This window comes from Ictalurus punctatus, chromosome 9 (assembly GCF_001660625.3).
Source record: "Ictalurus punctatus breed USDA103 chromosome 9, Coco_2.0, whole genome shotgun sequence".
Lineage (NCBI taxonomy): Eukaryota > Metazoa > Chordata > Actinopteri > Siluriformes > Ictaluridae > Ictalurus > Ictalurus punctatus.
This window is the reverse complement of record NC_030424.2, coordinates 585,071-611,001: the sequence shown is the minus strand read 5'-3', so window position 1 is coordinate 611,001 and position 25,931 is coordinate 585,071. Positions and strand designations below refer to the sequence as shown.

Here is a 25,931-nt window from a genome sequence, read left to right as displayed (position 1 = left end):
AATTATTTTAATTAATCGCATATATTTTTACAAATCAAGCAGAGGGGAAAAAACTATGGAATCACTCAGGGTTGAGGGGGACAAATTATGAAATCACCTTGTAACTTGTATTTTGAAAACAAATACCAGCTCAAATCTAAAAATGCAAATTAGTCTGCAGACTAATAGACCTTAACCTCTGGACTTTTTGAACGGAAACATGGCCCCCACAAGAGTTGTCAATTGAAACAATGGAAAGGTTTATAAAAAAAAAAAAAAAAAAAACAGTCAGCTGTGTCTAAAATGTGGTGCACGTATAAACAAAATGAATATTATAAAAGGAAAACATACGGATAGACCAAAGAAGACGTTAAAGCATCAGGATAGGAAAAAAAATGCCTTGAAAATAGGAAATGCACAACAAAAGCAATGAAACAGGAAACAGGAGTCATTGTTTGTGACGGAAGTAAGATATCGGCTGAGTGAAATGGGATTTGCGTATAGAAAGGGCAAACGAAAACCAGCACTAACACCTAAACAGACGAAAACAGGGTTACAGTGGGCTAAAGAGAAGCAGTGATGGAAGGTTGGTGATTGGACGAATGTGATATTCAGTAATTTATCACGAATCTAAGGAGATGATGCTGGAACTTTTGTCTGGTGCCGTTCTAACAAAAATATAAAGACGACTGCCTGAAGAAAACGATCACATTTCCCAACTGGTTTATGATATGGGGTTGCATGTCGGGTAAAGGACCAGGGGAGACCTCAACAGTCAATGCCCAGGAGTACGCCGACATTTTGGACACTTTTCTCACCCCATCAATAGAAAATAGGTTTGGTGGTGGTGAGGTTTTTCAGGATGATGATGCAAACCACAGAGCAAAAAGTGTTCAAGCTTTTCTTCAGGAAAGCAGAAAACAATCCAGATCTCAGTTCCTTTGAAAATTTATGGTTTTTATGGAAAATAAGAATTGGTCTATGAGGAGGCTCCATCCTGTAAAGCTGATCTGTCAACCGCTATCCGAGAGAGAGTTGGTCCCAGCTCGATGGAGAGTATTGTATTTCTTTAGAGAAGTCCACGCCTCAAAGAATTCAGGCTGTCATGAAAACCAGAGGAGGAGCAAAAAAGTACTAATCGTGGTGTGTGTGTGGTTTTTTTTTTTTTTTCTTTTTTTTTAATTCCATAATTTCTCAAAGTTCCATATTTTTTTTCCTCTACTTGATCTGAACTTGATGTTTTTTTACGAAGCCAGAATGTTTCACTATTAATCAAAACTTTTGTGTCATATCAGTGATTTGTTTTATCACTGTCAAATTTTGTTGTGTTATTTGAAGTGTTTTTTTTATTCATTTTGGATGTCTCTATTTTTCTTTATTTGGAGTCTATATATTTATTTTTTTTAAAAGTGCAGTACATTTATCACGGTACAGTCAGTACAGTTTATTTTTTTGCTAAAGCAAAATCTAAGTGTTGATCTAATCAGTTATCGTCAGGTATCGCCCAACTTGGTTATCTGTATGGGTAAAATCCGCTATCAGTCGACCTCTATATTGATTGTTTTCTCTGGTTTATTGCAGATGAAAGTGTGCGGTGTTCTCAGACGGAGACTGGAACCTCCCACAATGAAGGCAGTGTAAGTTGCTCTGTATATAACATGCCTGTTGGGCTGGCTGCATTTACTGGTTTATACCAGTTATATCTTCTGGTTTTTCAGTGTTTTTTAAAAAAAAAAAAAAAAAGGGAAGAAAAAAGTTAAATCACAGTTTAGTCACAAGGTTGTATGCATGGTGGGTATTGACAGTGTAGGTTCCACTATGTTATGTATGTTATGTAGGTTCCACCCTCATCGTTTTTATGTTCGTTTTTCATTTCCAAAGACATTAGCGTGAAGAGTGTGTATGTACGTGAAACACGCGTATACATTTTCTGAAGCGTCGTGTGTGCGTGCGTTCTACCTCGAACAGGCGTCATCACAGGAACCAGGTGAAGGAAGCCAAGACGAAATCGTATATTCTCCTTTAAAGAAAATAAAGGATGAGCCCATAGATGAGGACTATGATAAAGCGCTCCTCGGTTCTGCGAACTCGGACATCAGTCGTGTTAAAGAGGAGCTTGAGAATGGAGATCATGAGGTAAGGTTTAAAAAATTATAATAATTTTCTCCACTCTGTGTCATGTAGTAATTTCCTGCTGTAAACGTAATTGTACGGTAGTAAGTCTGTTTGTTAATGTTTTAGTGTAAGAGTCTTGCTCAGAAGTTTGAGCAGGTTTGCAGTCAGTTCGGATGCTTTTAGAATTATATTATAAACAAAAACGTCATTGAAATTTGTATGCTTTTTAACTGTGCATTTCTGTAAATCATTGTCTTGGGTGCTCTTACTGTATTTCAGTCGTTGGTTCCTCTGGATGAATTGAGGATCAGCTCTGTGTTTTCTGTCCGAGGAAACAGTGATGCTATTTCTGGTGAGTGAGTAGAGCTGCAAATTGATGATGATGATGATGATGATGATGATGATGATTTAACTGAAAATATACTTCTATAGTTTTGAACCCACCAACACAAGCCTTCCTCGGGTAATCACTGGAGGATTCTTGTTTATACTGACTGAATTTTCAAATGGACTATAGATAAACCAAAACTCTTTAATATTTTTAATTGTGACCGACTGCGTCAATCGGTCCACTAAATTTCCATCTCTGCCTTTCCTTCTACAGCTCCTGTCGCGGCCCCACAACCGTCCCCGTTCTCTGCTATGACTCAGTCAGTCTCAGCAATCAGACCACCTCCTATAGTCCTGCAGGCTCAAATGCAGCCTCATTTTCAAGCACACCTTCAGCTTCAACCCAAGACCTTGGCCCAGCTTCAGCCCCATCTGCAAACTCATCTTCAGACACAGCTTCAAACTCATCTCCAACCTCAACTTCAACTCCAGGCGCAGCTTCAAGCACAGCTTCAAACACAGCTTCAACCGCAGCTCCCGCACCAGCTTCAACCGCAGCTCCCACACCAGCTTCAGCCTCAACTTTCACACCAGTTGCAACCGCAACTCGCACACCAGCTCCCACACCAGCTCCAGCCGCAGCTCCCACACCAGCTTCAGCCGCAGACCCCTCCTCAGCTCCAGACACAACCTCCACCCCTTCCGCAGGCTCAGCCCCCACCCCAGCAGCAGCCCCCCCCTGCTCCTGTGCGAATCTGCTGCTCAGGCTGCTCTAAGGTCCTTCAGAAAGGTCAAACTGCATTTCAGAAGAAGGGTTCCAATCAGCTGTTCTGCTCCACTGTATGTCTGACTGGATTCACCTTGCCTCCAGCCCCCAATATTGCCCCAAAGAAAACCTGCCACCTCTGTCTCAAGTGAGTCACATATTTATATACGTGTGTGAATCATACTATGCAGATAACCGATTTAAATATTCATCTCTCCCTGCTTACACAGTCTTTCTCTAACTTATCAAGGTTAACTAAAGGGAATTAAAAGAAGACTTATGCAACTGACTTTTTAAAATATCTTTATTTATCTTCTTTATTCTTTTACCTTTATCCTCATTTATCTTAAGGGTGATCGGGAATCCAAAAGACTTGATCACAGTTCCAGTTGACTCGGCAAACACCTTGAAGGAGTTCTGTAGCCTGTCCTGTCTGAGCATTTACAAGTCCAGGGTCGAAGGCTTGGTGGAAGAGGATACTGTCATTAGATGTGCTGTGTGCAGAAATCCCAACGAGGTACGCTTCAGGGGGCGTAGTGTTAATAAGTTAACGTGATCTTAAATTCTAGCATTATACAAAACAATGCTTGAATGAACAAAACAAGGCAAATAAAATAAAAAAGGTGAAGATCATAAGCGTAGCAGTGATCAGGTAAGCCATGCAATTTTATTACAAAACAAGAGTGCAAAAGGAATTGACCCTGAGGGTCTCTGTAAAAGCAGGAAAAGTATGAATCACTGCATTAAACTCTCCATAACCGGGATGGTGGAGTTGGGGTTCTCCCAGCACAGACACCATTCTGTGAGTCCGACGGTGATGAGTCTGGTAATCGGAGCAAGCTTCTATAGGCCAGAAGCCCACAGGTACCCAGAATAGGACTATACATAGTCATTTCTACCTCACCATGGCAGACCTCAGTTGCTACACTACTGATTTTGTTCCCCTGAGTAAAACTAGACTCTAGCCCTCAGTGAGGCATCTCTTAGGTTTAACAGAGAGGGATACTTATTCTTCTGGCAAGGCTGTCCCTCTGATAAACTAGAATACATTTCCATTTTTGTAAAATTAAATTATTATGGGGGGTCGGATGAACTTTTCCACAATGGTGGTCCTGGAGTACCTGCCACACCTACATTCAACTCCAGGATCTTAATCTGTTGAATGAGGTGTGTTGGGACCAGAGAGGATGTTTAAATATGCAGGACATCAGGACAGGGTTGGGAACCAGTGCTCTTCATGACACAACACATACAGTGCAGTCACCTGGTGCCCTCATCTGGCTTTAACTCCTAGATGCAGGTGCTGTTTTACCCACTAGAGGTGTGCGCTTTTGGTGTCTTGTCCCAGTTGCTTCTAAATGCTGAATGCTCCAGGAGAAATTCACTGCAAATTTCTCTTGGGAAATTAAACCGTAAAAACCCATTCCCTTAATGTGCCCCCAGCAAGTGTCTGTCCCTGAAAAGTTGTGTTTTTCTTTTCTTTTAAAAAATTTGAATACACATTCAAAGGGCTGCTTTTTTATGCATTGAGTTCATCTGTACAACGAGAAGAGCTTTTCCACATCTACTCAAGTTAAAATCCCTGACTAATGCATGTGTGGGTAGGGAATCTCAATATATTTTCATAGTGGTACGTGTAACAGTATATTTTATAGCCATTTCTGAACGTATAGGTTTGGTTTGTGTGTGACTACACGACCTGTCGCACACAACATCACATACATTTCCTTTCTCTGCAGAACTGGAGAACGCTGCGTGGCCTGCGTTCCTATTAGTTCACGTTCTCTCTCTCTTTCTCTCTCTTTCTTAGATTCAACATGAAGTGAATCACCAGGGCATTCTGCACCGTCTCTGCAGTGACGAATGCTTCTCGCGTTTCCGCTCCTCCAAAAGGTTGTCCATGAGCTGCTGCGAGAGCTGCGGCAACTGCACCGTCACAGGAAACTATCACCTCGTACAGGTCGAGGACACCGTTAAGAAATTCTGCAGCCCAGCCTGCATCAGCACTTTTAAACAGGTTGGCACCTAGCGCATGATTTATTGGCCCCTTTTATTTTATTATTTTGTATTTTAAATTTGTTTTGCATGTCTCGACTTAACCCTGCGTACAATTAATTTATTTATTTTTTTTAATTCATACAGAAAGGGTGTGGTGTATTGCAGCCTCTCGAGAAATGGAGTTACGGTCACCACCCTGTAGTTGTTTTTTTTTCTAATAACAGCGTGTCCTAAATTGTGTTTATTCCTCTTACACCACAGGGACTTGCCAACCATTACGACATTTGTTTTTTATTAAAGAACGCCATGTCGTACTTTTATCCAATTCAAGTTACTTTTAATGTTGTGGGACATCTGTGAAACGAGTTAGCTCCTCTTGTCACCTTATTAACATTTGTTTCCTCGTGTCCTCTCTCTCTCTCTCTCTCTCTCTCTCTCTCTCTCTCTCTCTCTCTCTCTCTCTCTCTGTGAGTTGTTCTACGTAAAATAAAAGTTTAATGTTGCTTACAGAAAAGTGGTAAGAGGGTCCATTGCCCCTGCTGTCAAGATTTTAAAGCTATGGATCAGATGCTGGAAGGCACGAATGCGCAGGGAGTCATAGAGTTCTTCTGCTCCTCCAGATGTGTGGCTAATAGCCAGGCGTCCTGCACTTTATCAGGTAGATTTGATTTTGCATTCTCTTACTACTGGCAGTCACAACTCTGCGAGTCCCTGAGTCAATAAATCTGATGATGAATTTAAAGGCAAGTTAAATTGCTAAAATTGTGACGTCATGATTTCATTTCAAATCCAGTTTGTATTCCAAACCAAAAAAAAAAAACGTGAATTCTGCATCATTATGTGCAAGGGGCATGAGTGGTTTTAACGCATTATACGTTGAACGCAGGTGCTTCGTTCCCGTGCACAAATTGCCAGAAGTTAGCTGTTCCTCAGTATCACTTGGCTATGCCTGACGGATCCATCCGGAACTTCTGCTCTTACGAGTGTGTTGGCAGATTCCAGGTAACTCGCATCCAGCAGAATATCCAGTCAGAAGGATTTATGACTAATGATTAATTCTGTTTGCTGGTTCTATTGGTAGCTAATCTCAAATTAATTCCTCCAAATTGCGTCTGGTCTCGGAATTGTTGTCCCTGCTATCGCACACCCGGATGGAGGTTATTTTTTGGCATTTATTTATTTATTTATTTATTGAGGGTTTGTTTGTTTAATATTTTTTGTTTCCAGTAGACAACAGCTAGGATTTTTAATTATACGTTACTCATTCGCAACGCAGATAATCAAACGATGGGAACAAGACACATACTGTCACACCAGAGTATGTATCGACATGGTGGATTATTTAGGGCGTCTGTTAACTAGTTAACATTACACGCTTAAGAAACACAAACCCTGACCATATGAAAAAATAACCAGCTGGTTTAGGTTTATTAATCATAACAGAGGTCAAATCTAAGCGAGTCGCATCTCATCTGTGTACGAATAGGGGATTCTGTTGCTTTTTAAATATAAATATTTAAAGCAGGTCAATGATTCAAACCCCCCCCTCCCCCAGGAGAGGCTGCACAGGTCCATTCAGATGAACGGAGGATCTTATCACAGTCCAAACACCGGCCTCCATCCTCCTGTACCTCATCATTCATCTGACCAAGGATTTAATCCTCCTAACGTAGCGCCTGGTTCGAATCAAAACGCCATGCCGCCACACGTGCCTGTTTCTCGACCGACAAACCCGCAAGACGCGCAGCAGCAGCCGGAAGCTCTCAGCCCTGCCAAACCGACCTGTAAGCAGTGCCAGAAGCAGATCAGCTCTAAACCCGAGGTCCTACAGTTTAAGGTACAGACCGGTCAATACGCAATGTGTGGTGGGTTTTTTTTTTTATTTTTTATTTTATTTTTTTAAACGCTAAACGTGTATTCGAAATACACCTGGTTTCCTGTTTTTTGTGTCTTTCAGAATCACGTGGGCCTCTTCTGCTCACGCCTTTGTTGCGACATGTATAAGAGGGAAAGAGATGTCAAAGCAGTGTGCGAGTACTGCAAGGAGGAGAAGGTGGCCAAGGACGTCGTCATCTACGAGAAGCAGCCGCACGCTTTCTGTTGTGAAGGTCAGCTCCAGCATTTATTCTCAGTTCAGCCCAGTTTTTGTGATGAATTCAGTCCAGTATTATTGGATTTCAGTACATCACCTCACTTGTTTATGACTTCACGTTTATTTTAACAAGGCAACACGGTGTAATTATTTGGTTTCATTTGACTATTTAAAAAAAAAAAATTAAGCAGTTACTCTTCAGCTGCTCAGATGGCCGAGGATGCCAATGTGGGGAAAAATGATATGAACAATAAAATCATTGAAACGTGAAATCGTTGTTTTAATAGATAATTATTTGGTTGAAATAAAAGCATAAATGGATATATACGCTACTGTTTATTTAAACTCTGTTATTGAATTATTAATTGCTCTGTTTTTATTTTTCATTTTATTTGAAAGGACTACAATAAACCATGCACTCGAACCTTATGCTTGGCTGTAACGAAACACTGAGTTATGTTCAGGGACGTCTGAAGTTTGTATGAATAGTGAAATAAATACTGTAATAATATAACAACTATTATTATTATTATTATTATTATTGTTATAAATACTTAATATATTGAATAACTAAACTAAGATTTTGTAAATATTTAAAAAAAAATTGAGTCTCATTGTGTTCATTTTTGTTAATTATCCATAAAAATAATTCTGTAGTATAATTGAAATAAATATACTTAAACCTTGTTCATTTTTAAATCCCATAGTATAAAACTTTTGTTTTGATCAATTCTAGTGACGTTGCAGTAGCATCCATAAGAATAAAAGGCCACGATGTCGGGATTAAGATATCGATCGGAAAGTTTACGGATTATTTATATACAGTTTGAGATTTTGTTAATTGCATTCACAGTCTCCTGTTTCAAAAGGATATGTTCGCTCTGCTGGTTGCGATTATACTCGGTTGTTTCTCTCGAACAGGCTGCAAACTGCTCTACAAGCACGACTACGCCAAGCAGCACAGGGGTCAGTGCAGAGCTTGTGCTTACTGCTGCAACGTGACCCACAAAACCATCCAGAATCATTTTGGGGGCAAACTGGAGGAGTTCTGCTCGGAAGAGTGCATGTCTCTCTACACCGTGCTCTTCTACGAGGTCCGAGCCCAATGATCAGATACTGTTACTTTTTAAAATTTAATTGTACATACCACTCATTACAGGTTTGTTTATTTATTTATTTTATGGCTTATGTACACTGTACATGAACATTTTTTTGTACCTTTTAATATTACTCTGGTTTATACAGCCATCGAGGGCTGGGCGATATATAGATTTAATATCGATGTGATAAATGATGACGCAATACATATCTTTTCTGAGAGATCATCTGTATGATGTATTATTTTATGCTTTTTATTTATTTTACTACTGTTTTGCAGACAGTGTGTTAGCTAAATGATGTATAAAACGTCCTCGTGGGTCATGATCCCGATCTGTTTTTGTCATATCGCCCGGCCCTACTGTCATCTCCACCAAGAGAAGTTCCTTGTATGCTTTGTATGTACTTGAATGAAAAGAACCTCATTCTCTCTGTCATTTTCGTTTCGTCAGGGTTGCACCCTAGTGTGTGAGCGGTTTGACGGTCATATGTTCCGCTTGTTTCTGTCAATAGATGGCGAAGTGTCACACTTGTAAGAATCAGGGACCACTCAAAGAGAGCGTCAGATGGGACGAGACGGTCCGACACTTCTGCAACCTGCACTGTTTGTTGCATTTTTGCTCCAAGAATATCATCCCCGATCAACCGAACAGCAACGGTACGGCCCTGGTACCAAGAAACATTTAATAGTTCTATCTAAAATGGGAACGATATTTAAACCTTTTGGTTTCAGTGTCAAAATAGTGTTTCGATCCATTTTTAAAAAAAAAAAACATACGATCTATCAATATATAAAATTAATTGCCAAGACCTCTGAATGTACTTGAAATGCTCCAGTGTTTATTTGAGCTTATTGCCAGGTGAATGGTTAAGTAAGGAATAAAATATTTGGAATGGTGCTGTTTTAGGAAAACAATCAGCACCATGGTGGAGTGATGAGCCGAACGTGAAGCAGTTTTGCTGTTTACATGAACATGATTATTTTCCAATAACGAGCACATCCCAAAATGTTTTATTCCTCTTATACAGTATACATCAGCAATTTAGCAGCGGTTCCTATTTCGTACTAGCTTGCATGGTCACAGGAAATAATGGAAACGATTCCTTTTGCTCTCGTTACACCAGGTATTAACACTGCTGCCACCACAGCCCAAGCCCCATTATCTCTCTCGAAAGACATGCCTGTAATCGGCGGTGTCGTGTCATTGGCCTCTGCACTGACGGGCAACACCGCACTCACAGGTAACGTTGGCTCTCGTTAACGTGTTTGTGTTAATTAGGACGGTTTTCAGGAACGCTGTACGCGAGCGTAACCTTGCACTTGTAAATGTTATTCACAGGAGCACTGCCTACCTCGAACGCCAGCTCCAAGATCATTGGCGACGTGAGTACATGCGACTACCGGATGTTTGACTTGATGAGGATTCTTTCGCTTTAGTTCTGCTAACCTTTTTATCACGTATGCCTCTTAGGCGAGCACCCAGACGGATGCCTCGGTGAACGGCGATCCTCAGCAACGACGGATGCTGAAGAATAAAGCCGTCATGTGTAAACCTATCAATGACGAGCAGAGCATCCAGTGTGAACTTGAGCCTCTAAAACTACCATCTGGGACCGGTACGTTTCTATTTTACTTACGCCGTTGATTCACACGATGATCTGTCAGTGTATATATTATTATTTTTTTTTTTTATCAACCAACAAATGATTAAATGCACCAGGCAAATACACCCCCACCCCCCCACTCCCCCTTTTCTTCACAGTTATTGATGAAAATGGAGAGAAAGTGAGACTGGTGCCTGTGCCTATACCAGTTCCAACACCCATATACATTCCTGTGCCCATGCACCTGTACACTCAGTACACGCCAGTACCGCTGGGATTCCCTCTTCCTGTATGTATTTGAATTTACCCTCAGTCACACTTAAACCGTACTTTGTTTTTTGGGATTTTTTTTTTTTCCCTGTCTACAATATACTACAGTACTGACTGTGGCTTTTGTTTTGTTTTTAAATTATTATTTTTAGATACCGGTGCCACTGGTTGTGCCAGCTTCTCAGGAATCCGCACAGCCGAGTTCCGCTAAAGTCAGCGTCCCTTCACAGAGCTCAGTGGAGGATGAAGATGTGGAAAAAGGCAAGAGCAGGCCCCTGTCCCACGGAGGTACTGTATATGTGATATTATAAGAGCCATCGGTACGTGTTTTTTGTGCATGGATTCATTGAACTTTTCATCATGTTCAGACCAGGGCAGTACCTACAGTGGGGATTTGGAATCCGAGGCCAGGTCTACCCCCTTCAGTTGTGCAGATCCTGAGGATGCTTCACACAATCTTAAGCCATCAGTCCCTGTACCTGAGTCAGAAGCACGTGAAGCACGTAAAGCTCCTCCTGCTACCTCCACAGCGTCCAACTTGCTAGATTTGGAAAAGGACATTCCTCTTGGTAATTGAATACTGTCTGTAACCGTCATGGTCCTTTTTATTATTGACCAGATGCATTAATATCTTGAATCTTTTTATTTGTTTATTTATTTATTTATTTCGAAATTTGTTATAATTTTAGCGCCAATTTAGACCAAACCGTGAGAAATGAATTCCTTTTAAGATGCATTTCCCCCCATTTTTGTTTCCTTAGCATCAAATGATCACGAAGCAGCAAAGGAGCAGAAGACGTGGACAAAACGACGCAAGAGAGGAAAGAAGGTGCGTTTTCCAGTACACAGAAACGGAATCTGCCATTTACTCGGGTTTATTGCAGTATACGAACTTTCCCCTGTTAAAGGGAGGTCTTTTGAAAGAGAAAGCGTGACTCATATACACCCCCATCTGGCATCTTTGTTTGGACAGTCCGGATGTGGGTGTGCATCTGTATTTTTGGATGTGTAAGGCGGGGAAAAGACACATGAGTACATGAATGGTAAAGTTTTAGACATCGGGTCCAAAATGATGTTTTCTAAAAAAATATATATATATGTTTTTATGTTTTTTTTTTTTTTTTTTGTTTTTTTTTTTTTTTTTAAAAAGCGTTATAACCAGCACTTACTGATCATTTGAAGTTGTAGCTAGAGCTAAGGAATGATGATCTTATCATAGCTAGACGTGTTTATAATGAAACTGTGTACACATAATCTCCCTATTACACATCGTAGGGCATCTTATCCAGTTTTATTCTTGCTCTTGTTACAAGTAGTTCTCTTTGTTATATAATTTTATATTATTTTACTTTAAGATTTCCATGGAAATGCTATTTTCAAAGTGACATTAAAGCAGTGGAAGTTGCGAACAACGGTACAAACGTGACTCAAGCTTTAACGGTCAGTTTTGTTACTCATTTTTAAGTCAAAACTTTTAAATCAAGAATCAAATTACCAAAAGCCTTCACGTATACCGCTGACGACGTTACCCTGTGCAAGTTTATTACCCCAAGGACTCATTATCAACCTAAGGTAAGATTGACCTGTTTCAAAACTTTCTATTTTCTGTATACATCAGGGTTTTTTTTTAAATATATTTAATTTTAAAATTTAGGATATTTCTTAGTGCATGTTTAAAATGTACTGCATTTAATGATGGAGTTTATTGATCATAGTCGTCATGATTTGGTTTTTGAATAAATCTCAACGCAGATCAGTGTAAATATACACTCTCCTGCAAAAGTATTGGAACGGCAAGGCCTATTGTTTTGCTGTACACTGAAGACATTTGGGTTTGAGATCAAAAGATGAATGAGATTCTTACTGCTGATGAGCAGTTTGCATTTTGTGATGTGGCTTCTATATTTACGCCCTCAAAAGTCTTCCTCGAACGACGGATTGTGATGCCTTCACCCCTGCCCTGCTGAGGTTGTTGGTGATGTCACTGACTGTATTTTTGGGCGGGTTTTCTTCACAGCTCTGACAACGTTTGTCATCAGCTGTTGTGGTTTTTCTTGGCTGACCCGTCCGATGGCTGGTTGGCAGTACACCTAGTGGTTTTTCTTTTTCAGGACGTTCCAAATTGTTGCTGTGTCCAATGCCTGTGCAATGGCTCTGATTGATTTTCAGCTTCAAAACGGCTTGTTTTTATCCCATAGACAGCTCTCTGGTCTTCTTGTTGGTTTATCCTTTTTAACACCAAATGCAGTCTTTTCAGGTGAAACCTAAGACTCAAACCAAGAGTAGACATTCAGAACTATTAATTGTTTAATCAGTCTATTTAATATGGTACACCCGGGCAACAAGAAACACCTGTCAATCATGTTTCATAATTGGATCACTCTTAAAAAATCTTTGGTTCTTTAACATATCTAGATGTAAATATCAGGAAATGAAAGCTGAAAATCTGATCTATTGTCTCTTTTGATAAACCCCTTAATAAAGCTGTTCCAATACTTTCAGAGGGAACTGTAGATATACATGTAATTATAGTCTGAATCTGAATGCTCCTATATACCGACATACATTTTATTACTCGCATTTAAATTTGGTATTATATTACATTGCTTTAATTCTGTGTCCTTGCCATTAAGCACTCTTCTGGCAGTTCTTACACCATTCATCTCTGCTTGGATTGGTTCCTAAACTTACCACGTTTTAAGCTATTTATTGTGAATCGCGCTTTTGTCTACAGTGTTATTTTGTACTCATGTGAAGGGACTAAATTGTACTTTATTTCATTTATGTATTAAGTTAAACAAGTTGTACACCGAGCTATCAGATTATCTTAAAGTACTTATTTATTTATTTATTTATTTATTTATTTATTGGCCCTTGTTCGCAACTGGCTTCCAGAATCTGAGCTTGCAAAAAGCTGAACCACTTACGCATGTGTTGAGAAATGTTTGTTAGTTGTATTTGCTTCATTACTAAAATATAATTTTATAACTAAAGTAAAACATATGATTTGAAAGCGAAGAGGACCTAGATTTGTTGAAGCCCGAGAGTATATTGGGCCAAACCAATTTTTGTACGGTAGGTCCGATGAGCTCTGTAGCCTTCTCCAAACTTTCTCAATACATGCTTTATCAGTGCTTCCAAAATGATGTGTTTATCACTCTTATCCAAATATTTAAAAGATTATTCACATTATTTAAAATGTTTTGCTGTACTATATAGCTCGTTTGTATTAAATGCTGGTGTTCTTCTCCCATCTTGACCAGGGATCTGAAGAACTGAAGAGTTTCAATGAAGAACTGGATGTTGCTGATTGTCCGAGATGGACTGTGCACACTAATTTAGATCGGTTGAATACAGAATCGTGCCAAGATGGTGGAACACTTGAGAGAAGTATTTTCATTAGCCCAGAATGCGCTCCACTTGATGATGAGCTGGATGAGGCACAAGACGTATTTAAATATGTTGAGAAGCTCACCTCGTCCTCTGAGTCAATGATGCCTTCAAGGGCAAGTCTGAAAACAGGGAGTAAAACAGTTAGCGCTCATACGTCATGCACTAAAAGGCAGTTCTGTATTTACTGTCAGAAATCAAACACCAAAATAGCAAGGCACTTGGAGCGAATGCATTCAACTGAAACGGATGTAGCATATGCTCTCAGCTTTCCAAAACGATCTAAAAGAAGACATATGCTGCTTGAACAGCTTCGTAAAAAAGGCAATTATCAGCATAACATTGAAGTAATTCGGAGTGGAAATGGGGATATAGTCATGCAAAAACGAACAAAAAGAAAAAGGTCTGCTAAGGAATATTTGCCCTGCCAATATTGCCTAGCTTTCTTTCTCCGGGAAGGGCTGGAGAAGCATGAGTGCTTTTGCAGGACAAAAATGATTTCACGATCTTGTTTAGAGTCCTTGGAACAGCCGGGCACTAAACATGAGTCCTGCTTCCAACCTGCTTCAGAAATAAATAAGCAATCACTTGTCAACCTAAACCTGGACCAATTGCAAAGTCCAAGGTCCAGCTCTGAAGACCTTGAATCAAGCCTCCAGTCTAGTGCCACTGGCTGCTCTGAACTCATCTCCCAACATAATCTTGAAACCTGCTCTTTCTCAAGTATTCAGTCAAGTCCTGAATTTTCTGATCATACGGATCTAAAAGCTGGCCTTGGACCAAGTCATTTGTTTAGTCAGCCTAGTCCTAAACCTTTCCTACCAACCAATTCTGATCTTAGTCAGTCTCCTCGGACAGATTACTCTGATGAACACACCTTTACATCTAGTCCTAAACCTAGCCCTAGGTCTAGCTTTGAGTCCCAGCTGCAGGCCATTGAGTTATCGAGTCCTGCGACTTTTCATCTTGGCTCCAAACCTTGCTACCAGAGTAACCTCATAATCTCTGATGAAAGCAACCCAGAGACCAGTAGGGCAAGTTTTGCGTTGTGCCGACCATCCACTCCTGAACCTGGCCCACTGCCTTATCCTGGATCAAGTCCTAGTCATCTGAGCGTTGACTCGTGCTTTGAAGAAGTTTTGAGTTCCAGTCCTGAAACCAGTCTCCCTCATACTCCTGAATATTGCAGCATTGTCGAATCAAACATAAAGACTACTGTTGGATCCAATATGATGTACACTGATGCATCTAGCAGTGTAAATCTGAATGCTGAATCATGCCACCAGCCCATTGTCAGTCCGATGTCCAGCCCACGTCCTACTCAACCAGGTTTCGAGTCCTGCTTTCTATCCAGTGTGGGATGTGATCTTAAGCCTCCACCTAGTCCAGACCTGTGTAATCAAAGCGCTTTCATGTTGGGTCATGAATCTACCCTCCAATCCAACTTTGAATCCTACACACAAGCTGAGAAATCTAGCCCAAATACTAGTCCTTGTTGTAGTCCCAAATCTTCCAACCAAACTAGCCTCATCGGTGGTGAACTCTGCCGAGATCCCACTCAGGCAAGTTTTGAATTGTGCCTCTCATCCAGCCCTGAAACTAGCCCTCTGCCTCATCCTGAATCAGATCCTGGTCCTCAGATTAGTTTTGAGTCCTGCGTTGAGCCAGTTTTTCAGTCCAGTTCTGAAACTAGTATCTTTGCTACTCCTGAATGTTTCTGCTACCAAAGTGTTGAGTCCGACGTGAAACCTGCTGTTGAACCCTGTCTCACATCCAGTATGAAGTGCAGCAGTCCTCCACCCAGCAGTTCTGAGGCTAATACAGAATTTATACCACAGATCCCCAGTGCCAGCTCCCACTGCTTGGGCTCAGATGCCTCAAGTGGGCTTGATTACAATCTGACTAATGGTGACAGTTCAGTCGGCCCTCCTGCAGAAAGCATGACGTATCAAGAGGAGTCTGTTGAGATTTTTGATGCAGACTCCACTTGTAGCTCATCCTCTTGCACGAAAACCAGTTCAGAGTGTGTGACTGAGTCTACCCTAAAGCTCAAAAAGAGTCCTGGTTTACTCTCGAGCCCGAAGTCCAGTCCAATGTCTATTTCAAATTCGAGTTTAATCAGTAGCACCTCTTCCGAACCGGTGCTGGCCCAACAGATAAGTTTGAACAAAACGCCGGGTAGTGAGAAGGTAGGGATGAAGAGGCAGTTCTGTCTTTACTGTAAAAAACCCTACGTCAAAATGGCACGGCATCTGAGCCAAAAACATGCAAGTGAAGCGGATGTAGCGCGCGCGCTTAGTTTTCGAAAGGGATCTAAAAAACGGCTTCTTCTATTTGAACAGCTTCTTAAGAAAGGGAATTATCAGCATAATGTCGAAGTTCTTAAAAATGGCAGTGGAGAGGTTATCACCAGTAAACGATCCACTAAAGATTATTCCGTGGACGTGTACCTGCCTTGTCAGTATTGTCTGGCATTTTATGTCCGCCATGATCTGTGGAGGCATGAAAGATGTTGCAAAATGAGAACAGATGGCAACCCTGTTTGCCTTAAAAGGACTGCATCATCAAAGTTGCTTCCATTGCAAGGCAGTGTTTCTGAAGATTTGGAAGAAGCTATTCATAGTATGAAGCAAGACAATGTGTTGCATCATATAAGGGAGGATGCTCTGATTTGCAAGTATGGTGCAAGGCTTTTTGTGCAACTTGGACATAGTAAAAAGCATCAGATATACGTAACGCAGAAGATGAGGGAATTGGCAAGACTCATGCTGACCGTGAAAGAGTTAGATGGAAGTGTGCAGTACCTGCATCATGTTTGCACTCCATCCAGGTTTGATTTGGTCATTAAAGGTGCAAAGATGGTTTGTGGGTTTGATGAAACTTTGAGCAAATTTGAAAAGCCATCTCTGGTATTAAAAATAGGAAGTTCCATAAGACAAGCAGCTGAAATAATTTGTGGTGAGAAGGTTATGGAGGGTGATGCAGAGACTGTTGCTGATGTTAAAGAGTTTATTGGGCTCCTTGAGAAAAATTGGATCTCTTGTGCTACAAACGCCGACGTCGTCGACCCTGATAGCACTGAGGTCGACAGGTGCCTCGAGAAGCCGACCGCAGCATCATCTGCATGTCAAAAAATCTGTTCGGTGTCAAACAAACCCAGCCAAAATCCCAAGCCTGAGTTATGTCCCCACAGAACTAGTCAAGAAGATGGCGAAAATAATGAATGCGGGCTGTGCACGGTCATCTCAAATGGATCCCAGTTTTACCCTGATAAGATTGAGAAGTTACGTAGCAGCACTAATGCTAAGAAGCCCTCGACCAACCCTGCAGCACAATCTTCTGTGTCTCAACAGTCCAAGGTCTCTTATTCAAAGTCAGGAGTGTTACCTTTAAGAACAAGAACAGCAAGAGGTGGGAAAAAACAGTTCTGCGTCTATTGTCGGAAACCCGTCATCAAAATAGCAAGGCACTTGTCACAGAACCACGCAAAAGAAAAGGACATAGCCCATGCTCTCAGCTTTCCAAAGGGATCAAAAACTCGGCATTGCTTACTTAAACAGCTCCGTAATAGAGGTAATTACCAGCATAACGTCGAAGTTCAGCAAACTGGAAATGGGGAAATCATACCACTGAGACGGCAAAAAAAGTGTAATTCATTGACTTCCTACCAAGCTTGCCCTTATTGTCTGGGGTTTTTTCTCCAGCGTGACTTGTGGAGGCATCAAAGATCATGCGATATGAAGAAGGATGATGAAAGTCCCCCTCTCAGAAGAAGGACTCGGTCAAGCTCATCTAAGAACTTTGCCTCGCATGGCTGTCTTTCTGAGGGCTGCCAAAACCTTGTTCGCAACATGAGAGACGATGACATCTCAAAATATCTAAGGAACGATGCCTTAATCTGCAAATTTGGAAGTAGACTTTACGAAAAACACGGGCATGAAAAGTTAGGACACGAAAACATATCAAAAAACCTGAGAGCGCTGGGTAGATTTATGCTGGCCGTGAGGGAGCTGGATCACAGCGTTGAGGATCTGTATCAAGTATGTACCGAATCCAGGTTTAGTTTGGCTTTGGAAGCTGCCAAGAAGGTCGGTGGTTTTGATCCGCAGTCTAACAAATTTACAAAATCGGTAGCATTGAAAATGGGCTATTCCTTGAAATTGGCCACTGAAGTTGCTTTAGGAGAGAACGACATGGAAGATGAAGCTAGAAATCGAGCCAAAAAATTCATGGAGCTGCTGGGAACGGATTGGTTTTCTTATGAACCCACACATTTTCACACGACAAGTCATGGTAAGCAGACCGAAGGGGATGTTCTACATCTGATAAAAGATGTTGTCAAACTACAGAATTTCCTGAAAAATACTGAAGACCAGGCCAAATCGGATCTCACGGAGCATCCTAATCGTAAATCGTGGAAAAGGCTCCGTGAGAGCCTTCTTGCTGAAATTACTCTCTTTAACAGAGGACGGAGGAGCATGGCCGAGAAAATGCTGATTGAGGATTACATACGGAGGCCCAGAGAGCCTGGCTGTGGAAAAATGCATGAACCCCTTACAAAGCTGGAACAGGCTCTTAACGGTGTGTTGATCAGAGTGGGAGTCACTTGTAAAGATGGAAGTTGGATTCCTGTCTTGTTTACTCGAAGGATGGCGTCATCTCTGGACGTCCTCATCGAGCACCGTGAGGATGTAGGTGTTCCCACGGACAACCCGTACATGTTTCCTCAAATGATGGCCGACGCTCACATAAGAGCGCACGACTGCATAAGAACCTTCGCCCAAAATTGCGGCGCAAGCAAGCCTGAAGTTCATACGCACAAGGACGTGGCTACTATCTTCCAAATACTGAGCCTTAATGGCAGTGAAAAGCAGCAGATGGCAGCACTTTTGGGCGATGGCCGCTTTGACTACCAAACGCTGGATGAAAACTTCTCGCAGTTGGCGGAAATCCTCAACCGGTTGCAAACGATGGAGGAAGGAACTGGTGCATACCAAGACACAGGTACAGTATTTTCTTCTGATTTCATTTTCTTATACATGAAAGATGTTGTACAGACTTTATCGAAGCAGACCTGAGAACCTCTGTACGTTTTGCCATCGGGGCTCCATCACTCAAACGCACAAACAGTACAGTATTCCTGTCCCTCTGGTTAAAAATGCCAGATGAGCCGATTGACATGTGAATATTCAGTGATTGACGCTTAAAAGCTCATATTAACTGATTCTCTGGAAGTACACACATCCACACTTTCCTATTCATTGCTGTGTGTAATGTCTTTTCCTAGAATAGGAGGAAAATAAGTTTCTGCAAATAGTTTCTAGTGTTTATATCGTAAATATAACATACAAATGGCAGTCCAACTTCCACCTACCTCACCCACCCAAGTGCCTCAAGATTGCTGCAAAACTTGTGTATATATATACACACACACACACACACACACACACACACACACACACACACACACACTCTGAGAAAGTATTGGCTAGTCAAGTCAGTTGTGTGAGAATTGTTTCCTAACTTGTACTAACTTCAGTGTTAATGCAGCACAAATTATTCCCTCTAATGTTCTGCCCTTTATTGTATATTAGGTCTTGGCCCTGCTGCTGCTCCAAGATGCAAAAGACAAAAATGGAACAAGGAGGAACAAGCAGCTGTGAGGAGGCAACTGGGAAATTATATATCTACCAGTAAAGTGCCAGGCAAAAACGACTGTCTGGACTGTATTAGGACCGAGCCGGAGGCTCTCGGGTCACGCACCTGGAGGGACATCAAAAATTATGTCCATAACACCATAATGTCAAAGAAGAGAAAGAGAAGGGGTTCAAAGCAGATGGACGCTGAAAGCGGCGAAGAAGATCCTGACGAAGTTGTCGCTCTGGAGGCTGCTGCAAAAAGACCTCGTCGTAAAAGAAGACTCCGACGCCGTCGTGTGTGAATATTCCGCTTCTAGATGCACGTCGAAACACCACATTGTTTTGGAGGAAAATCGAGTGGAAGATTCAATTCAATGGGCAAAGGTTTGAGCTTTAGTCTTGAGCTCGAAAGACGGGGTGGCTGTTCTCCATCTGACCGGTGATGGTGTCAGACTACATATTCCTGGGTGCACTAGAAGACATCTTTGTTTCCCATTTTTTCATTTCTGTCCTGATTTTGTCAATACCTGGTGCTCGAGAGTAGCGTGGGTCGACCCCCCTGCCTTACAAGTATTATATCATAAAATTAAAAAAAAAAAATGCATACGATTATTCTTAATTGTAATGTTGTTAAACACCTTAAATGACCAGACAGCTAGACAGTAATTTCTTGCTGCACTCTTGGTACTTTGAGTCCATTATCACCCCGGAGTCGATTATATTCCGATGAGAGCACGTCTACGTGTTTAATTCCTCTCATACCCTGGCACTTTTAAGATTTTCCATTTATTAAAGAACGAGAGACGCTCTTCCGTTTAAAAACACTTTAGTTCTAACAGCTATATAACACCCGTTCTCTCACTTGAAGCTGATGAGGTGAAGAAAATTTTCACTTTCCCCAAAATCTATAGGAACCTCTTTACCTCAACCTCTTCTTCCATAAATGTTAAATAAACCTCAAGCTTCACTAGAGCAACAGTTGCTTTGTTTTGTGGGGTTTTTTGGGTTTGTTTTTTTTTGTTGTTTTTTTTGCTGTTGTTAAATGACGGCACCTTTAAAAAATAATAATAATAATAATAATAATAATAATAATAATAATAATAGTTATTATTGTTAAGGTCGTTTTATGTCGAGTTGCACCATGCAAGTTCCTGTGAACGAGTTACATAAAACGTTAAAGTATTAAAAGGATACCATTGATTTAGAATTATACGCAGACGATTCAGCGACACCTCCTGATTAAGGAGAATCTGGAGTTCTGCCGCGCTGTGGCGTGATTTGATTGAATGAAAGGAAGCGTGCTGCAAGGGCTTCATTCCGTTAATGAACTCCTGTTAAGTTTGGGATGACTCCCTGTTAAAGTTCACTTGAGGCATTTCTGACTATTAAGAAGACATTTGTGTTTTCTTTTTTTAAGAATGACTCTACAGATGTATATTTAGCTCTTTCTTAACAATCTGTTCACATCCTGTTGTGAATTAATGACTTTCCTCCTTTTTGACACTAATTTCGTTGTGAACTCTTAAGGGTGTGTCCAGATTTTGTTTAGGTTTTGTTTTTTTGTTTTTACCCATAAATCTTACTGAATGTTGAATGTATGTCGCTGCAGTTGAAGTCAAATTGAGAGTGTCTTCAAAATGTATGTTGGAAATAGCATGTGTTTAGTTCATTATAAGATGATCACATGGCACTTATTTTCATCGCAGTGTGTTTTGGGTGTTTTTCTTCTTTTCATGCACATGATATTAAACCTGAAATGCACACTTTAAACATTTGTCCACCGTTTTCTCTTTGTTTACTTCTTTATGCCGATGTTGTCGTCGTGAGAATGGCGATCACTAAAGGTCCGACCCGGAATGCTTCGACTCCCGGTTGTGATTGAGTGACTCGGTCTTGGTTAGAAATGAAACCGTCATGTTTTTCAGTCGTGTTTCTCGCAGATGGTTTGCACCCTTTTGTGTAAAAACTAACGAGCGTCTTTCTGCCTTTCTTTCAGGGACGGAGGCGTTCAGTAACAGATGTTGCGAGCGGCGTGGTTTCTACTCCACCCAGCTCCAAACTCCACCACCTGTATGGAGTGAAAGCCTGGGCCAGCTGGGTGCAGCGGAGGACTCCACACGCCGACGGTGAGCTTCACCCACGTGCTGCTGCTTTACACTTAACATTCTTTTTTTTATGCTCTTGTTATGTGCAGCACCCGGTGTGCCGTCTCCAACAGTGATGTTGCTAAGCAACAGTCTCGGGACAAAGTGCTCAAGTGTGAAGAAACATGAATTTTTCTTTTTTTTTCTTTTTTTTTTTCTCCTTTTGTCTCCAAGTCAGCTGATTTTAGGAATTAAGTCATCGTTGTTCCACAGCAGGGAGAAATATACATGTGGGGTTTTTTAAATCATCATTAGTTGAAACATGGGTTTGTGACGTTTGCAGGTCTTTTTTATTTCTCTTTTTTAATAAATCTATTTTTTAAAAAAAAGCAGATTTCAGATTCTGTATGAGGAATAAAACCCATGGGCTGGGCTGCTGTAGGAAAATAATCAACAAAGGTATGGTGTCATGTGACCTGACTTACCACATTTTATTTATTTATTTATTTATTTATTTATTTATTTTATTGTTCTTGTACAGAATTGTTTTTACTTTCTGCACAATTGCAATTGTACAATTTTATTTAATAATTAATGTTTTGCTTTTTAAACAGTCAGTCCCATACCAATTTATCACGTTACTGAGAAACCGGGGAAATTACTGAATGTTACAATGCACTGACACTGGAGACTCCTTCCTCAGCCAATAAACGTCTCGTTACAAGTTTCACCGTATCAACAAATGAGGTGTTTTTTGTTGTTAAATAACAGCGTTTGTTTTTATTCGTCTGTCGTCAGGCTTCGAATATGTGGAGCGTTAGAACAAGCTCAATATTAAACTCACTGAATCACAACCCGAACTACTGCTGTAGTAGAGAATCCATCGACGTTTTCTGACCAATCACGATCCAGAATTCAACCGCGCTGTGGTACAAGTTGGAGTAGCTTCGTGTTGAGTCCCAGCGAAGTGCCTTGAAACAAACGGCGTTATTCGATGCGTAGGTGTAATTTCCACTAAAACAGGAAGCCAGGTCCGGACATATCGAGTGGCTCCTCCCACTTTTTAAACAACTAGTAGTGTTTAGCTTACCTCACAGCCCGGGCTAAACCGTACTTGACCGTTAGTACCAATAAATTTTTTTTTCATGTTGGGGGAGGGGCACTTCGGATTCTAGAGGGCATTTGATTGGACAGAAAATCAAAATGTGTGATGAGAAGCTGAAGTGATGAGTGATTCATCAATATCGTTGATGCGTATCGACCGCAGCGAGAGCGGTTAAATTTAAGCGTATATCTTCTAAATGCGCATTTTGTCGTTGTTTTGGAGCGCACTAGCTTCTAGATACCCTCAAGGCTGAGACCTTCATACTGAAAGCCACAAAACTTCCATTTTGATTTCATGGGGACTTGAAAACTGGGGACCGAAGCCAGTGGCTGTTTATCTTTACCTTCGTCTCATAAACTTGTATGCCTGTCCAGTTTTGCTGAGAGTTAATTCAAAATTTTCTCGTCATTTCCTACTCAAGATTTTTCACATGCACGCAAGTATCTCACATTTCTCATAATTTTATTAAGTAATCTGTCTCTGTAAAGTCTCTGCTTTCTCTTCCCCCAGGATAATGTGTCCGTACTAAATGTCGCTCTCGCAGTGACCCACTGTGTACGCTCCCGACATTTACCATCATCTCCGTCTCTGTTTTTTACTGTTGTTTGTTTATTTTAGCGAGCCCTCTCGCTGTGAAGGAGGATGTGTTGGATTGCAGCTCCGAAGAGCTCAGCGATGCTTTGTGTCATTTCATCAGCGAAGTCCGCAGGCCAAACGGCCAAACTTACGCACCGGACAGTGTCTACTACCTGTGCTTGGGCATCCAGCAGGTCTGATTTTTCTCAATCGATTTACTTTAATAATTCATCAAGGTTCAGAGAGTGTGTGTGTGTGTGTGTGTGTGTGTGTGTGTGTGTGTGTGTGTGTGTGTGTGTGTGTACACTACCGGTCAAAAGTTTAGACACACTCATTCTTTATTTTTTATTCATTTAGTATAATAGTCATCAAAACTCTGGAATAACTCTCATGGAATGATGGGAATTATGTCATGATTAACAAATCCAAACATGTCCACTCGGCTCACGCACGTCTTGTTCTGCTCTACCGAACAAAACTGATCTTTCGATGTTCTCGTCCACATGCGACCCTGGAACTCCGTTTAACAGGTCAAACAAATCGAGGCTCATTGTGTTTCTGCCATGGCTCTCGATCTGTAGGATGGTTTAGATTTTTTTAAAGCCCCCTCCAAAGCTTTTTAAGTCTTTTGGCATGTTTCATTGCAGTATAGGACCGAAAGATAACATTACATCTTTTATTTCTTATTATATATTTATTTATTCATACTGAGATAATTATTTACAAATGTTTCCTTATTATGGCCTTCATTTCAACCCAAGTGGGTTTAACGTTTGTGTGCCCCCCCCCCCCCCCCCCTTTTTTTTATATACGTAATATATTGTTTCCCATCAAAAACCACCAGTTAATTTTTGAAGGAAAAAAACCGTGCATGAACGGTTTTCATGATTTTTAAAATGTACACCTCTCATTACCTCTGCGTTTACGCTTTGCTCGTTTTGTCTCTTCACGGTCTCTTTCTCTCGAACAGTACCTTCTTGAAAACGGTCGTCTGGAGAACATCTTCACGGATCCTCTCTATAACCAGTTTACCGCAGACATGACCAAGATAATGAAAGACTGGGAGCGCAACTTAACACCAAATGGTAATGCACTTCTCCGTCGCTATACACACACACACACACGCACACACACACACGCATGCATAAGTACGCACACAGGGACCGGTGCGATCACGTTGGGAAGAGTGTGCTAACGAGAGGATTGGGGCTCGACACGGCAGTCACTTTATTTACTTCGTTAAGCGCTCGTTTAGAATTCCTTGCGTTTATAAAACGGTGTAAGTGGCCTGGGCTCCGAGCCAAATGATGCTGCGTGCGTGTGTCGTGTATCCGCAGGTTTCTTGCAGTCCCGCATCGAGGAGAGTTTCCTGTGGGAATGTAAACAGTTGGGCGCTTTATCTCCGCTTGTGCTGCTCAACACGCTGATCTTTTTCGGGGTCAAACATCTCAACCTAAAAACCGTGGAGCAGCACCGGCGTCTTTGCTTCTCCGCCGTCACCCGCTGCTCCAGGAGCGCCAAGCACGGCAAGTCCTCCTACCTCAGGTTTAGGTTTGCTGGAAAAGTGGACGGCGGGAAGGAGAAGCGAGGTGAGGAAGGAGTGTAGCGTATCTGATACACTGAGTATCTGTCTCACGGTGTCGCACCATCACGCCTGTTGTGTTTATCGCCTAGCGATCGTTTCTACATTATACGCTACGATTGATTTGTGTATTTTCCAGTTTTACTCGGTAAACGGAAGAGAGAAGAGGCAGAGGAGAATGCGGAGTATTACGAGATGCCTGAGAATACCGAGGACCCTTTACACTGTCCTGTCAGACTATACGAGTTCTACCTCTCTAAATGGTGAGACACATTAATTTTCGCATGACGATTTTCCAGCCCCTCAGGATCGTTAGTGTCTATTAAGACTGCTCCGTTCTGATTGGACGGTTGCCTCACAAGTTGAAAAGAGACGCCACGCCCCTCCCCTGTCTTTAACGTGCATGTCAAACCCTGTCGGAAACTAACGTATTTCCGTTGCTTTATTCGACCCACAGTCCGGACTCTGCGAAGGAGCGTCCAGACGTTTTCTACCTGCAGCCCGAGAGTTCCTGCCACCCCAGCAGCTCTGTGTGGTATTCTACCCAGCCTCTGGATGGCGCCGTTTTGGACTGCATGATATCGCGCATCCTTGCCGTTCGGGACGTCCATCTGGAACCTAAGCCACAGCAGCACCTGAGCTCGTCAGAAGACGACACGTCGTAATTACGCTCTGGAAAAAAAAACCCACGAGACGTCAGAGACGCTGCTGCCGTCCTTCTTAATCTCGAAGTGTTGTCAGAGCTTTTAGAAACAACGAACAGGGGTGAAATGTGACTAATCAAACGCCTACAACACTGCGTGGGTTCCGGAGGAGAGCGCAGAGCGACAGATCTCAACGTTTCATGGATCAGTTCAGTCGGTTTTTATTCTTTTTCTTAGTGGAAGTCATGATGTTACAGCGATGTTATAAATGCATGCTCTAGTGAAATATTAGATCACGATCGTGTATCATCTTCGGTTTGTCGGACTTCGATTCTGAAGCTGTTCAAAAAAAAGTGTGTTGTGGAAAAATTTGTATTAAAAAAAAAAAAAAAAAGGCAAAACATGATCACACACGGGAATATTTTGTAATGCAATCTGTAATTCATTCAAAATATCAGGATCACTTTAAACCCTCAGTGCTGTCAAATCTGATCTGAGCTCCGATTATTCGTGGGATGTTTTCTCCATGATTTACATGAGCATTGGCTACCAATTCAGCACACGATAAACACGTTTAAATACGCGTCCACCTATTTAACACGATCCCATTTATGTGTGTGATTCATGGATGAGCGAGCGAGAGGGGGAGAGAGAGACC

The 25,931-nt window shown here is 41.5% G+C and overlaps 1 protein-coding gene across 4 annotated transcripts in view; it reads left to right on the top strand.

The window, feature by feature from the left end:
- si:ch211-266o15.1 (zinc finger MYM-type protein 4) overlaps positions 1–25,674 on the top strand; it is a 31,009-nt gene extending 5,335 nt beyond the window's left edge. For 2 of the 4 annotated variants that reach the window (XM_017475868.3, XM_017475869.3), the window contains 21 exons: positions 1,561–1,616; positions 1,948–2,115; positions 2,374–2,446; positions 2,699–3,338; positions 3,542–3,707; positions 5,001–5,207; positions 5,699–5,846; positions 6,075–6,190; positions 6,744–7,025; positions 7,146–7,296; positions 8,202–8,374; positions 8,892–9,036; positions 9,504–9,620; positions 9,719–9,762; positions 9,851–9,995; positions 10,142–10,272; positions 10,406–10,541; positions 10,622–10,822; positions 11,015–11,082; positions 13,517–18,647; positions 19,238–21,052. In XM_017475868.3, the coding sequence (XP_017331357.1) occupies positions 1,561–1,616; positions 1,948–2,115; positions 2,374–2,446; positions 2,699–3,338; positions 3,542–3,707; positions 5,001–5,207; positions 5,699–5,846; positions 6,075–6,190; positions 6,744–7,025; positions 7,146–7,296; positions 8,202–8,374; positions 8,892–9,036; positions 9,504–9,620; positions 9,719–9,762; positions 9,851–9,995; positions 10,142–10,272; positions 10,406–10,541; positions 10,622–10,822; positions 11,015–11,082; positions 13,517–18,647; positions 19,238–19,584 (8,645 nt within the window). In that variant the 3' untranslated portion in view covers positions 19,585–21,052. Of the gene's footprint in view, positions 1–1,560; positions 1,617–1,947; positions 2,116–2,373; positions 2,447–2,698; positions 3,339–3,541; positions 3,708–5,000; positions 5,208–5,698; positions 5,847–6,074; positions 6,191–6,743; positions 7,026–7,145; positions 7,297–8,201; positions 8,375–8,412; positions 8,777–8,891; positions 9,037–9,503; positions 9,621–9,718; positions 9,763–9,850; positions 9,996–10,141; positions 10,273–10,405; positions 10,542–10,621; positions 10,823–11,014; positions 11,083–13,516; positions 18,648–19,237; positions 21,053–21,278; positions 21,409–23,089; positions 23,242–24,017; positions 24,133–24,384; positions 24,637–24,768; positions 24,893–25,086 lie in introns of those variants that run through there. The other 2 variants (XM_017475871.3, XM_047157459.2) reach the window with 2 other exon arrangements.
- Positions 25,675–25,931: the final 257 nt, after the last annotated feature.